The sequence below is a fragment of the Agelaius tricolor genome, unplaced genomic scaffold, assembly GCF_023055355.1.
Source record: "Agelaius tricolor isolate 1412-34295 unplaced genomic scaffold, bAgeTri1.0.p SCAF_3, whole genome shotgun sequence".
NCBI classification, from domain to species: Eukaryota; Metazoa; Chordata; class Aves; order Passeriformes; family Icteridae; genus Agelaius; species Agelaius tricolor.
This window is the reverse complement of record NW_027269263.1, coordinates 12,280,190-12,295,476: the sequence shown is the minus strand read 5'-3', so window position 1 is coordinate 12,295,476 and position 15,287 is coordinate 12,280,190. Positions and strand designations below refer to the sequence as shown.

At 37.2% G+C, this 15,287-nt stretch overlaps 1 protein-coding gene and 1 long non-coding RNA gene across 2 annotated transcripts in view; both read right to left on the bottom strand.

The window, feature by feature from the left end:
• Positions 1 to 15,287, bottom strand: part of BRAF (B-Raf proto-oncogene, serine/threonine kinase) — a 78,794-nt gene that overhangs the window by 19,310 nt on the left and 44,197 nt on the right. The window contains exons 7-10 of the mRNA XM_071422474.1: positions 14,543 to 14,662; positions 6,269 to 6,428; positions 4,687 to 4,723; positions 329 to 465 (exon numbers count right to left, since the gene is read on the bottom strand). Of these exons, the coding sequence (XP_071278575.1) occupies positions 329 to 465; positions 4,687 to 4,723; positions 6,269 to 6,428; positions 14,543 to 14,662 (454 nt within the window). The remainder of the gene's footprint in view (positions 1 to 328; positions 466 to 4,686; positions 4,724 to 6,268; positions 6,429 to 14,542; positions 14,663 to 15,287) is intronic.
• Positions 9,344 to 14,536, bottom strand: LOC139587845 (uncharacterized). The gene is made up of 2 exons (XR_011678517.1): positions 13,511 to 14,536; positions 9,344 to 12,386 (listed from the first exon to the last, which is right to left on the bottom strand). It is a non-coding gene; the product is annotated as an uncharacterized lncRNA (long non-coding RNA).

The following is a 15,287-nucleotide window of genomic DNA, read 5'->3' as shown; positions in this document are numbered from 1 at the left end:
TTTCATGTATCGTTACATACATTTGTTACTTTCAAAGTTTTTGAATCATGGTGGGAAAAGTTGTTACATGAAGGGAAAGTGACATTACAATATGAGTCACACCAGTAAAAGTGAGTTTAGTCAATTATGTAAATTATTTATATATCAGTCCCACAATTATTTATGGATTTAAAGTGGGTTATCCCACTCTATTATTTATCGGTTTCAAGTCCTTGATCAGTGCCATATTCATCTTCAAAATAATTTATAGAACTTGGATGAAATAAAAATGAGAGGAATATGGTTGTGCAATAATTCTACAGAAGAAAACAGCTGATCTTTCCCTTACCATTCGATTTCTGTCTTCTGAGGATGAGGATGATTTCCTTTCCCGTTGGGGTCCTGGTGATTTCTGTAACGCTTTCACATTGGTTAGTGACCCGGGCAAAGAAGCAGGAGGTGTTGCAGATAAGCCTGCAGCTGAGCCTAAATTTCAGAAATAGGATAGTTTTATCTGTAAGAATCCCCCGTACAAGAATGTATTGCTATTAGGTGCAAGAACTGTGTTTAAGATGCAGTATCTCTAAACATCAATGTGAATGTTAAGAGAGAACAAACAAACAGGAATATTGTCCTAATGTTACATTAGTGCTCATGTCTCAGATTTCAGGAAGAGACAAATCTATACCAAACATCCCTGTAAAGATTACTATATATTTGATATAACATCCCTGTGAAGATTTATATATATTTGATATGGTCTCCATTCTCTTGTTCATGAATTAACAAAAAGATAATGTCTTTTTAATTAAGAAAAAAATACTTTAAGATGTATTTTTAAAAATTCATCAGTTTCTTTGAGAAGAATGGTAGCATTTCAGTTAGCAGCATCTACCTCTGATATTTCTTGTAGCTAAGCTTTTAGGAACCCAACCCAACAAATAGCTGGACTATTGTACTTTGGAATCAAAATAGACTAAATGCAAATAATTGAAATATTTTCTGGTTGAGTCTCCAAGTGCCACCTGAAAATCATTTGGCTGTTTTAAAGCTATCTGTTAGCAGAGAACTATTACTTAAAAATAAATATTAGACTTTAGAAAGGACTAAAAAAGCACAAGTACTTTAGTTAGCTATTTGAAGCATATTCTAGGAAGCACAAAAAGAACAGTATGTCTGTGGCCTGTAGGTTATCTAAACAAATCTATGCAGGAAAATGTTTCTAAGAGAGCTGTTTCAGAGCCCCAGTGGCCCTTTTCAAATAGAGCACTTCACCTAGACACTGCTTTTTAAAATACATCACAATTATTCCTAACAAGGTTATGCTGACCCTTCCAATGCAAAGGACATAAAATAGGGTCAACTGTTAATTAAATTCATGCTGCTTTGCTAAACAATGTATGTCATTGAACAAGACCTCTAACATTCCACTGCCTTCTCTCACATCAGTGCTCTGGAAAGTGGTGGAAGACTCCTCATATTCACTTAGAAGCTCCCCTCCTAAGCAAAAAGAGTCTCCTAATGGCAACTAGGACTTTGTGACTTTTTAATCTGCTGCTTAAGCTCAGTCACTCAGTGCATGCTAATTTATCAGACTATATGTGTCCATCACTGGACTCACTAAGATAAAATCTATGCACTTGTAATACATACCTACAGATACAAAACGGGACACAGCATCTGTAAACTGTCCCACATACTAAAGCAACAATAATGATGTATATTGTGCATCCTAACTACATTTATAAGCAGGTGGAAGCCAGTGACCTGAAGGTTGGACTTGTGTTCATGTTACGGTCACTATGCTGTCATTTATTTATTATATGATTCATCTGAAATCAAACATACATGGAATCAAATGTATGGTGTTCCCAGAACATGAGCAATTTTCCAGAAGTTTACTGGGCTACAGATTTCCTCTGCAATAGGAAAGATCTGGGATGCATTTTCTTTGAGGTAGCTAAAATCTCCTATTTAAATTTTAATCCTGCAATATGGGAACACTAGCACAATGTTCACCCTTCACCAAAAATGCTTCCAGCACATGGCAGAACACTGTAGTTAATCTGTTCATAATAATACCAGATGGGCTGTTTTCAAGTTATTAGAGTAGAATAGTTCAGATAATGCTGGATTTAAGTCAATAGCTTGGACTCTGAAGCAGTACGTAACATATTGCATTCTGCAGCCAGTTTGCTTGTTGGGAACACCTGACTTCTTACAAAGAAGTCTTCTTCTGGAAGATCTTTTACTCAGAAGTTCAAAAGAGGAACTGCTCTTGATATATTCTGAAACAAGAGTCTTTGAAACAGCCAAGATGGTAGCATTTGAAAACCACACTACATGCACTGAACTAACCATTTCTACATGTATTATGTGGAGACACAAGTATGAACATTTCATGCTGTTACTCAATAGTTGGTTTCTCCAGCATATGAAATCCCACAGAGTTTTTTTTGGGATTTTGTGCAATACAACAGATCCATTGACAGCTCAAGGCCTGAATTACCCCCACAGCCAATGACATGAAAATCTAATCTAATCTTATTTTACATAGTATGGGACAGAAATACTGTTTCAGTCAAATTTACTAACTAAATAAAAACTACTAAAACCACCTAGAGCCCCAATGTGGTGTCACTAGCACACTGTTAAAATGAAGTATTTGTTGAAAGCTGATATGACACATTACTTGAAAAGCTTGAGACCTAACAAGATATCAATGGAAATGTTTGTAATTCACATTTGATTTCCTACATCACTTTTCAAAACAGAGAATATTAAATATAGAAGACTGTTATAGCACTGAACTGACTTAAACTGAACAGTCAAGGAAATTCTAAGTTAAGGACATCATTTTATATTTAAAATCACTGCAATGCAATCCAATGCCCTTTTGTTTAGAAAGATTATGTTAAAGTCCACAGAAAAACCTCAACTATGAAATTCCTTGCTTTTGAAGATTTAAGTCAGAGTTCACTTATAATAATTTTCAAGCGTGTAAAGGTGAAAGTGAGTATGTGTGAAAAGCACATTCAAAGCATTCCAGCCAGGCCAAGCAAAAAACAGAGGTGTTTTGATAAACTCACACACTTACATACACACGGTGTGAGGGTGAGGCACAAACAGCATCTGTGGTTTTACTTATTTTGTTTGGGTGAAAACAAGAAAGAAGAGCCCAACTACCTCTGAACACTGGGCCAGGCTCAAAATCAAACACTATTTCACTGGGGACAGAATGAAGGAGGGGACTGGGAGTCCGGGATTGGTATTTCCGAAGACAGCGCATCAGCTGGTTCAAAGGGGCTGTTAGAGAGAAAGAGACGGGCAGGCAGAGACAGAAAGACAGACACATAGAAGAAATGAAAGAAGTCATGGGAAATAACTAGGATGCTTTGACTCCTAATCATAGATTTCTTCTGTACTTTGAAGGAAAAAAAGTCAATTCCCAAGAACACTGTTTCAGGACTGGAAATAGCCAATTGCTTTCAGATGCCAAGCAGACGGTTTATGATCAAAAGTTAAAACCAACATGACCGCACAACATTTAAATGTTGGACAAAATGGGCAAAACTCTGGAGAGCCACACCTATCAACACATACAAAAAATAGCTTAAACTGGCAATTTGCAATTAGTAGCTTGCAGGGTTAAAGGAAATTTCTTTCTTTAAAGTGCCTATTGCTGGCATTATTAAAGACAGCTCCATCAAACACAACACATCCTACCAAACACCAGATTTGCATGGGAGGAACAAAGTGAGTGAAAGTCCAGAGTACAAAACCTTTGAGATCAGGAAACGGTTCATTATGGTAATTCAGACCCATACTTATGGCTGAAGCAAGTTATAATCAGTAGGAGACAATTGTGTTACTGATTTGGAGTTGGAAAAACTGTCATATGCCTGCCCTACTCAGTATTTCTGTATTTTCAATATTTCTGTTTTATTCTAATATTCATAGGAATAAATACAGCACATTAGAAGCCCCCTTCAGGACCTTGACAACCAGTGGGAGAAGTGACTTAAGAGGCCCGTGCCCAACAGATGAAGAAAAATAAACCCCCTGGCCACTAGTTGTGACTTAACTTTGAATTAGGGCAGTGAGTTCCTGAAGGAAACATAAAAAGACCTGGCTTTAGTGTAAGATCCTAATAATCTGCTTCCAAGAGTAGCACAGGCATGCAGTACAGCAAAGCAGCAACTTCAGCAGGGGTAGAGGGGGAGAAGAACTGGAGTATTTCAAGCTGCTTTAGGATGCAGCAGTTCCTATGAAAGGCCCACGTACCACAATGGTTTTCATTGAAAACCCCTGTTGTTTCCATGTGTGAAAAGGTAACAACAGGCATAAAAATCTTTGGGAAGTTGTAGTGTATCTGTGTGCAGCCATGTGAGTGAAGTGTGTGTGTGTGTGTGTATGTGGGTGGGTGAGAGAAAGAGTAAAAAAGTAATTTTAAAACTAAAAAAACTAGATACTAATTCAAAACTTTTTCTCCTTCTGTCTCCCCCACTCCCAGAATGACCAGCAAATGACTCAAATCTTCGTGAAACAAATACTAAGTTCATGGACAAGCAAATGTAAATTCACTTTTTTGTTCTAGTCATATTTTGCATTGTGGCTGTGTTTTGTAGAAGGAAGTGGGGTAATTGGAAGGGACAAAACAGTTACGCAATTAAAAGTAACACAGTAGTTGGTTTAAATGCTACTTACCTCCCTCTCCTCGTAAACTCTGGTCTCTAATCAAGTCCTATAAAAAATTTAAAAAAGCTGTGTTTAATTTAGGTATTAACATTTACATTCTGGAATCAATTGAGACTGATAAGTTTGTGTATTCATAGTGTCATGTGTTGCCCATGAAATAAAAGTGGTTTCCTACCCTGACTTACTAATAACAATGATGCAAAGAACTACTACACTTCTCAAAATTAAGTTGCTTTAAAACAGCATCTCTCTGCAGTAAAGTGAAATGTACAACACTCAGAAGAGATGCTGACAAGAAAATATTGATTTAAAAACACAGCTGGTCAGTAGCAGAAATGGTTTGAATTATCATATCAGAACCTGGGACATCAATTTTCTGTACTGAGGTACATCAGTCAAATGAATCCTGCTTTGTTTTTTCTTGCAACAACACACCTGATTTGCATAGCCAGGCACACTGTTCTTCTCAGAAATGACTAACTGCAGAGGGCTTTCTTCACTTGCAATCCTCTGTGAGCTGAAACTATCTTTTGCAACATGTCCAGACTAAAAGCAAGCTACACTAAGGATTCTATAAACAGAAGGAGAAAATTCTAGCAGTTTGCTTCTGTATGTCCATTTTTGTAATAAAACTTTTTTTACTACACGGTTATATTTATTCCTTTCTTGTTCCATAATTATATTTGTTCCCTTATGCACCTGTGCTTTGTCAAAAGCACTGGCTATGCCTCAGCTGCACCACTGCCATATACCACATGCAAATACCTACACAGCCACCCTTAAAATTAACATTTCACCTTTCCCTCAGCTCACATGCAAAACTGATTTTGTGCCTCAGTGTCCAGGCAGATTTCAAGACTGCTCACCCAACAAATAACTATTTTCTAGAGAGCAGACTTAAGGATAAAATACCAACTGTGTATGTTAGCAAAGTTAGCAAAAGGCAACATCTTGAAAGGTCCTAGGCGTCCTTATGCTAATACCAACCATTATTATTAGCTACATTTCACCATCCAGAGATTGCAAAATTGTGGAAAAATCAATGTAGCAGTTTCTGAACACTCCAAAGGGATGCTCAGAACGACAAACTGGGCTCTTGAACTCATAAACAACTATCAGAATACGTGAACTATCAGAATACGTGAACTCAGCTTAATTATTTAGTTTCCTTCAATTCCAAAATTATTACTTGGAATACAAATACTAAAAAGTCTCAAATCTTGCATAACAATGTGTTTAACACAGAATGGTTTGCAAGAGTGGTTACCAGGCTACAGCATAAGTCTTGGGACTAATGGCAGAAAAGAAAGAGGCAGTTGTTTAGGGCAGAATATTTCTTTGAAAATGAAAAGGACAGAACTGTCAAAAGGCAGTTCTGCTTTCAGAGAACGGATTGTGTTCTTACAGCTCTCAACAGCAAAAAATCTATTAAAAAAAGGAAAAATAAATGATCTTTGAGTATTCTGGTAGATCACTGAGGATTATGTTAGAACCATAGTGCACATTGTGTACACAATGAATTCAGCACACTGATATTCACAAGGAACACATCCCATCTACTATTCCTGATCCAAGGGTGAGCAGTACTCACATCAATATTGACTGGCTCGATTGTGTTGATGTGGACGTTGGGAGCTGAGGAGGATCGGTCGCGTTGCCCAAATTGATTCCGATGGTCTTCATCTGCTGGTCGGAGGGGCTGTGGGATTGGAATGGATTTTGAAGGAGAAGGACTAGGGAGAATTGGTGGTCTGAGAAACAAAGTCAAGGAAAAAGAGGATTTAGGTCTACAAATGGCTTCAAACACTGCATAGTGGGTGTGGTAAGTCCTTTTCAACTATAATAATACATAACAAAAAATCTGATCTAAAGCCCTGAATAAAAACAATTCATAATGAATGGTCTCTACTCCCCTATGATCAATTGCAACAACTCTCTGTTATATCAACTACCTGATCACATGGCTGTGAAGTGTTCTGACTTAAAACAAAGAAAACTCTACCATACAATGCCAAACTAGTAATAATAAATCCTGGTCTGAAAAACTCATGCTGCCCAACATGCATTGCAGATAGCAAGATACTCTGCAGTTTCCTCATCTCTGAGTCAATGCAATATACTCATTTTAATGGTAACCAATTGAGAACTAAAAATGCTTAACATCTCATATTAATGTTACAGTCAGAAAATGTCATAAAACAAAATCTATGGATTTTTCAACAAAGAAAGAGTGAAAATTACATCTGGTCATTCAACCTAATTGATTAATAATTATGTATTATTGATACTAAAACCAACATGGCCAATGTATCATTGATACTAAAAATAAACATATCACCCTTTAACCTCAACCTTTAAGAAACAACTTTGAATAGCACAATATTTCAAATGTTATTTACAGTGCTACAACGCAATAGGTATTGACTGAAAAGGTAAGTCTTCAGAATACACAAACAGGCTTCCTGAAGAAATGCAAATGCTGCCAGTCATAAATATGTAGATATAGCCTATAATGGTATAATGAATTGAATATTCAAAAGACAAAACAACTAAATACTTGGGTTTTTTGTTTGTAAAAAGACAGAAAGTCACTTCTTCGGTTATCCATCAATTTTGTTAAAGTGCAATAAACTGGCAATTATCTCTTACCCTAGTCAAGGTCAGTCACTCTTAAGTCTAATGATTCAATCTAATGGATGTAAGGCAAAAGGCTAATGAAAACATTTGCCACCTTTGTCAAAGAAAACTTTATGGTAAAATATACATGCTATCTGACAACAAGGTTTTTAAAAGTTGGTTTCTTTTTCTAAGTTCTAAAAGAGGAGTGGAGTCCTCCAGCCATTCAATGAGTCATGGATTAATTATCAAGCCCACAAAGACAAGGTCCACAGGGAGAAGCTTCAGAAACAAAACTGACAGCAGCATATAGCAGCAATAGGTTCTGATGCCACCTCCTGTAAGCAATGCTCCTTGGCCTCTTCAAAAACCTTTAAAATTTTCAACAGGACATCTTGGCATTTTTTCAGAAACAGGTCTATTTTATAGCCTACTATCCTACTTTTCATTGAAAAGTTTATCCAGTTTGGCATTGATCCCAGAAATCAGTGCTATCAGTATCCTAAGTACCTGGCATCTTGTCCTTCCTGGCCAACAATCTCACAACCGAAAATGGCAAAACAAAGTACTTGTGAATTAATTCAGGTAACAGTCTAATAAGTCTTTCAATGAAATACCTGAATACATTTGGGAAGAAGAGGAAGGGGGTTTAACCCTGCTTAACTTGAAAAAAAAGAACAGTTACCTACTGTCACATGACAGAATATAGATATTGGGAAGATACTGGGAAGCAATGAACTAAAACTAGCAATAGTCAAATCTCTGAGAAAGGGCCTTGAAAAACCCAGCATATTTCAGTAGTTGTTTATAATTTCAGAACTATTTTTTTAAATGCAGTTGTACATACACATAAACTGAAATTTTCATTCATTGGTACGCAAGTACCTTCAGGTAAAATATTGCAGATGAGGAAGTTTTGAACTCCTGAATGTGTTTGTAAGTAAATCATGTGACTAGAACACACATCAGGAGATGGGACACTGCACAGATCCTAATGCAGGACTTGACTGACATTTAAAGGCACTGCACTTTCATCTTAAGGCAAGCGTGTCAAATGCTGCACAAAAACAGTATCAGCAGAAAAGTCTGATAAGTGTCTAAACCAGGCCAGTACTGTCATTGCTGGGATAGCTAACTCCTGCTTAAACTTCCTGAGAGTTCTCAGGTAATAAGGAAATTAAGGGAAATATATCACAACATCCATCAGAACATTGCACCAGGACTGACTGTGACAAACCATTTGAGCTCTGCCACATGACAAAACCAGAAGCAATCAGATACTCTGTGATCATGAGTAAGACAAGGGAGTGAAAACCAGATTGAGGCAATATTGTTTCAATTACATCCTCCTTTGAGTCATAAATGGTCATCTGCTACTTCTGTATTTCTGGTCATAGGTCATCAAGTCCATCATGTTGCTAACACAGACAGCATGCTACATCATACCATGTTTGAAAACAACTTGAACAGCTTTTTCTACTCATTAAATTCTTACTGGGGGAAGTCCAGATCTTTAGAAAATAGACTGATAAAGAATTTTCTTTTTTTCTTCAGCCTCTAAGCTATTACTTGGAGGATCTCCGGGCTTTAGACAATAAAGAATCCAGAGATGGGAACCTCATAAGCAGTTAGCCACGTGCTCCATCATGATTTTATTAATGGGTGTCCTTGAGACACTTTGAAAAACATAGGTTATTTATGCTAAATGGATTTTTTTCTTGAAAAAGATAAATAGTGAAATAAAAGAGACAAAGGTTTGCTAGCTAAGACAGCCTACTGAGATCACAAGCTCAGAATATTATTACCACCACCTTCTGCCTGTGGCAAAAGCTGGATCTTGGTCTGCATCAAGATCTTGTTCTATCAAAATCACATCACCACAAAGAACACAGTGATCCTCTGAGCTACCAAAGGCTGTTCCTAAAGTATTCCTACACTGAAATTACTCCAGAGGAGTAGAAGTGACACTGGAGCTAAAAGGGCCAGATACCATTTGGAAAAGGGGGACATGGTCTATTCCAGGCCAGTTCCAAAACTAGTTGTTAGGCTATGGAAGCATAGTGCTGACAAAACACACTAAAAAAAAAAAAAAAAAGGCCCCAAACAAACCAAGCACAGAAAAAAATTTAAACAAACAAAAAACCAACCCCCACCCCCAAAAAAATAACAGGCTGAGGCTTAAAAGGAACATGCAATTTGAATATCAGGATCTGGGTTTCTGTTGCTCCTGTGGCCTTTGTGAACAGTTTACAGCCACCTTGCTAAAGGAGGCTTTCTCCAAGTAAGCAGATAAATCACTTTCTCCCAGCCTCCAAGATGTGGGCATTTTTTTAACAAATGATTCTCAGCTTCTGAGGCAACAAGCTGATGTTGTCAAATCTCAATCTAATATGTTATAACCTTTCCAGGCAGTGGAAAAGCACGACAGAACATGTTTTTGAACCATATGTTTGGGATTGACACATTGTTCCCTCCCTTTTTATAAGGCAAAATGGAAAGATGTTTTATCAGGAAACAAGAATAACTTATACCCTTTACCAAGCATAGCAAGTGCCCAGATTTACTATTCCACAAAACTGAGTCCACAAAAAAGAGTAAGGTAACTCAGAAAAGTGTCTGCACGTGTTATGCTATATATAAACAAAATATTTTATAAAATCATATACAGTATGTCTATTGGATTTTAGAACTTGCAATGATACAAATAAGTTCACTTTACAAATGCAAAAGAAAATTTTAATACAGATTTTCCTTAATGTCCTTTACTCACCAATGTCATGTTTCGTAACTGTTTAAGAGCTGGTCTAGGCAGGAAAGATTTTTCTTGAAATTTTTCTTATGATAGGTGTATTTGGGCTTCAAGTTTTTGTGGACTGTATTTTTATTTTGCTGTACTTGAGCAAATGCTTGAACTGAAAATTCACATTCACCTAGCTTCAATTATATGGTGTGCACCCATTCCTTTTTAAAATGACAGCATCTCTCCTGGACTGATATTTTCTTTCTCCTCCTCACACCCTGAACAAGTCCATCTCAGTTTAGCCACTGGGCACAGTGCTGCACACACTACTTATCTGTAAGGCTGCACACATACATCCAAACCAAACCTACTGCAAGCTAAAATGTGTATCAAGGCTTGTTTTGGATTGTTTTTATTTACACCAGAGTGTTAACACCAGACTGGATTTGGTTGTTGTTACTGCCCTTAATGAAGAACACAGTGCACTTCCAGTTCCAAGCAGTTTCTTAGGACTGCTAAGGATCTGGGACAATGTGGTATTTCAGCTACAGTAGCAAGCAGGTAAATTGAAATTGTGGAGGCCAAACAGGTTCTGATTTAATTACTGTGGTACTCCATAGACATTGCCAGAAAACCTAAATTTTTTATTTCTTTCCCCATCCCTGCAGCCTGGAAATACTCAATAATCCCAAATCAAATGCCAGTTTGGAGAAAAGGACAGCAGTACCACTTTGTAACTACAAGCCAAATATCTTTCTTGCAGCACCCTCTGAAGTCAGTCTAGAAGCATCATGGGACAGATCTGAGAGTCATTACCCCATACAAATTAGTGCAGTTTTTTATACCATGACAACTTGTTTTCATCCATGTTGGCTTCTAGGTGAAAAACAACTGCCAGGAGTATCACAATGGTGTGCACTCATTTATAATGGCCTTTGAGCCCAGATCAAAGCTGATGAGCCTAAAATACCCCACAGCTTCATATACCAGGGGTTATCAAGAGAACCACATTGTCACTGTTAGTCCTCCAAACCAGGTCCAGTTCACTAGCAGGGTTTTGAAAATAAAGTTTTGGAGAGCAAGAGGTTTCCCTCACCTGTTGTATGGACTGAGAGTTTTCTGATTCTGATGAAAAGATTCTGATACCAAACCTTTTCTGCAAAGCAAGAATGCATATCAACTCAACTTGTATATTGTAGGAACACTGGGAACATTTTCATGGAGTAACCTGGAAAAGGCCTGGTGCCAGAACTTTTAGAGGAAAAGTTCACTGTTTTATGAATTAAAACATGAAGCTTTTGCTCACTTATACACCAGAGGATCTAAATGGCATTGTAGCATAAAATGTAATATTTTAAGACTGTATCTTCACTTCCTTGGCTTTTCAGAAGCTTTTCTAGACATTCAAGTATCTTCAGCTGAAGCAGAATGATCAGTGAACAGTTGGAAGGCAGAAAGGAAAGCAGAGGTGTTTAATCACAAGCTGGAGCCTGCTCAAAGGCAAGGACTGGCAAGCTTCCAAGAACAGTGCACCAGACATTCCCCTTTTCTTCCTTCAACTTAGAAGACGAAGCATATTGGGAAATGCTGTTTTTCAAAGAGCCAAGATGTTGCCAACTTGCTTATTTCTCTTTTTCATGTATCTGAGACTGAGGGAACTGGGTTCACAGAAATTCTGTGCTCATATTCTACAAGCCAAGATGGAAAAGAAACTTCATGACAGTGCAATGAACGAAACAAATACAATGCCTGATATACAGTTTCCTTACTTCAATTTTATTACAAATGGCTCTTACCAGGGAAACCTACACTTTTCTTTCCATTCAACTGCAGATTATAACTAAAATAGTTGTTCTGGCACAACAGGATAGTGCAAATGGAAAAAACGAAAATGGGACACCAAACCTAATGTTGAGGCTGGACACAATTTTATAAGGGATTCAAAAATGTGAAATGGGACCATATGTGCTCCCACACTTTGGGGTAGAAAACCTGGAGGCACTGCCTATGGCTCACAGTTGGAAGAATGAAAGGCTACAGGCCTGGATTGCTTTAGGATGTTGCACACCAGCAAAGTGAAACAGTTCTCCAACATGTTTAGCAGCTTTTGCATCATGTCCAAGGATCTTCCTTTATGTCCCTTGCTCTTCCAAACTTTTCCATTTGCTCCCATTGCACACTTTCACTCTCCAACTTGTCTTGCAACACAAACTTCCTTCTTTTGGGCACTTGGCCTACTGCTGGGATCCCGTCACAAGGCTAGAGATGAAGGATGTTTGCCTTCTCTTTCCTCAGGTTTACCAAACAATTATTAACATTCCTTCTTCCTCTGTCAGCTGTTCCATGCAAGATGCTAGAAAAGAGAAAGCAAAAGAACAATTATTAATCTACGAAGTGTTAATAAAGCACTACTTCCTCATATTTTCCATCCCATTATTCAGCTCTCAAATTTCAATCCTGTATTTTCCTCCCAAGATAAGCTCAAATGTCAGCCTTTTTTTAAAATTCCAGTTGAGCTGCTGTCCATATTGTAACAGTCCTCTTTAATAAAACCACAGGTGAGTACAGGTTTTTATAGAAAAGGCCAGCTTTTTAAATTCAGCTAGATTAATATTTCCACAATTATGTTCTTAAAAAGCAGAAATGTATGAATAAAGAATGGCATGAAAGATAACTGGAAAAAGGTATGGACAGTGCTATATGCTCATCCAGTAACACCTGAGCTACTTCTGGAAAGGAAATCCTACATACATGGATGCTAGGGGAACACTGTATGACTAACATGCATATTACATATGAACACCAGTTGATAATCATCAACCATTTCCAAAATGAACAGAATTTTGCAGGCACGATGTATGCCTTTGTTTTGTTTATCAATAAAGTGGACAACAAAGCAAAAAAGCAGAAAGGATCTGCTTTACATCTTCTGCAATTACATACATTTATAGATGCAACACTTGAGAAAAGCTCCTAAACAGCAACTAGCAAGGGTATTTAAATGTTAACATTTTTATGTATGTGAAGTTAAAGATCTCAAGGCATTAACCAGCTTTGGTCTAAATTTTTTTCCTTCTGTTTTCACTTGTCAAAACTAAGACTGCCTGAAGTAGTGCATGTATCAGGATAATCCATACTGCTGTGATCTCACAAGCTGGTAAGAATGGACCAATGTGATGCAAAGGCAATTGAAAAGTAGGACAATTTAGAATATTAAGAGTAGGGCTATATAGTGTTTTTGACATCCACTAGTGTTTAACCAACTGGTACGAACAAGTTTCTTCATGAATTAATAGTTCTAGCCCAGTTACAATTTTGGCTGTAGCACAACAAATACTTGACAAGCAGCCTTTCCCACAATCTGCTCTACTAATATCCACAGGATCTAAAGGCAACATGCACTACCTTGAAGAAGTACTTTTGAATTCACTCAAATCTGCACAAAATAGAAGAAGTAGGAACAATCTCTGTACTTACCAAGTGAGGTTCCCTCTGCAGGACTGTCAATCTGTTTTCCTGGGAGGCATTTTATTTGGTCTTCTATAAAACACTCTTGGCTGCCCAAAAAATTTATCTTCTAGTTAAAGAGTCCAGAGGTGCCTGCGTAGCTTCCAGTGTGTTTCTGCTTTATTTAGGCACAATTTTCACTGATCCAAGAGATCCTCTCTGCCACGTTCAGCTCATCTCCACACAGCACACATGTCCTGGGAATGGTTTTCTGAAGGCTTCTGTATTTGGTGTTCTTAATAAACATGCACCAGATTTCTTGAGCGTGATATACATCCTTGAGTTACTCTTGCCTGGACATTTGTTCAACTACCTAATGATGGATGGTGTCATTGATCTCTTTGCTATTGGGAACATAATTTAAATATGGTCTCTTATCTCTTCATGGAGAAAGGGTCCAGAATCTTTGTTGGAAATTGTTTTAGAGATCTACTTTTGCAAAACCTGGAGCTGCAGCAACAGATGCTATTGGTATACCTCAACATGAACATGGAGAAGACAGCCGGTCTGGAGGATACTAAAGCAGTGTATGTGGAAAAGCTACTAAAACAGTATTATGAACCTGGAACTGGCACCTGTTCACATCAGCCTTATAGTAATGTGGTTTATTCTCAAAGTGACATTTGTCACTTCAAAGCATATAAATTATAATTTAATAAGCAACTAAAAAAGTTTGTGAGGATATAATTTTGGTTTATATTAATTTTAAGTATAAAATCTTTCCAGTTTAGACCAGGTCTAAGCTATTATGTAGAAGAAATCATTTTAACAGTTAATACCCCAATTCTACAGACAGTTACACACACATTTAACCTAGGCTCATTATTCATTTACAGAATTTGTGTGAATGAAAACATTCACTTCTTTTAAGTAAAGCATAGTAGGATATATTTGCATGAGAAGCCAGATTACAACAATGCAGAGCTGCAAAGCAGTACTTTGAGTTTTTCTTAGAACAGTTCTGAAAAGTTATGTTATTAAACAGCAGGAATAAGTTCATACCCAACAGAATCTGAGGGGGGCACTGAGGGGTATGATCCAGATGCTGGGGTGGTCTCTCCTAGGGAGGCCTCCTCCGGTGGTATGGGGTGATGTTCAAAGAACTTGGAGACAAACAGCAAACTGTGAGGCAAGAACAAAACAAAAACAACCTAACTTGTGCAAAACCCAGAAGTTTCACAATATAATACTCAAAAACTACAAAAAAGATCCCAAACCCCAAAACCTCATTGATTAAATTCTAAATTTAAAAATAAAGATCACACACATTAAATCTGCAAGGTATGTTAAAAGCATTATTTACTCCACAGAGGATCAAAAGATCATGCCTTAAATATAAACTTAGTGGAAATTAATTTTTTAATCTTTTAGATGGAATTGTAAACATCTGGTTCTTCAAGAATGCACAACTTATATCTATCAGTACATACACTAACACCCTGAGCACAAACTCCAGAGATGCCAATGGAAACAGTTACAAATACCAAAATAAATTAAAATTAAATTCATTCTTGGTGAGAAAAATAGCATTTTAAATTATTCCTTATACAAAAATCAATTTAAAGGACTTAATAGCCTTTGCTGAAACTAATCAAAATAGAACAGACCCAGTTTACACCAGATCCTAAATCTACATCAAAGACCTATTTGAACAAATAGTTCAGTAACTCAATCCAAGAACATTGGACTGTTTGGGTCATTCTCTTTTATGTTTCTTACCTAGGTACTATTCTTGCTAGCAGATTTA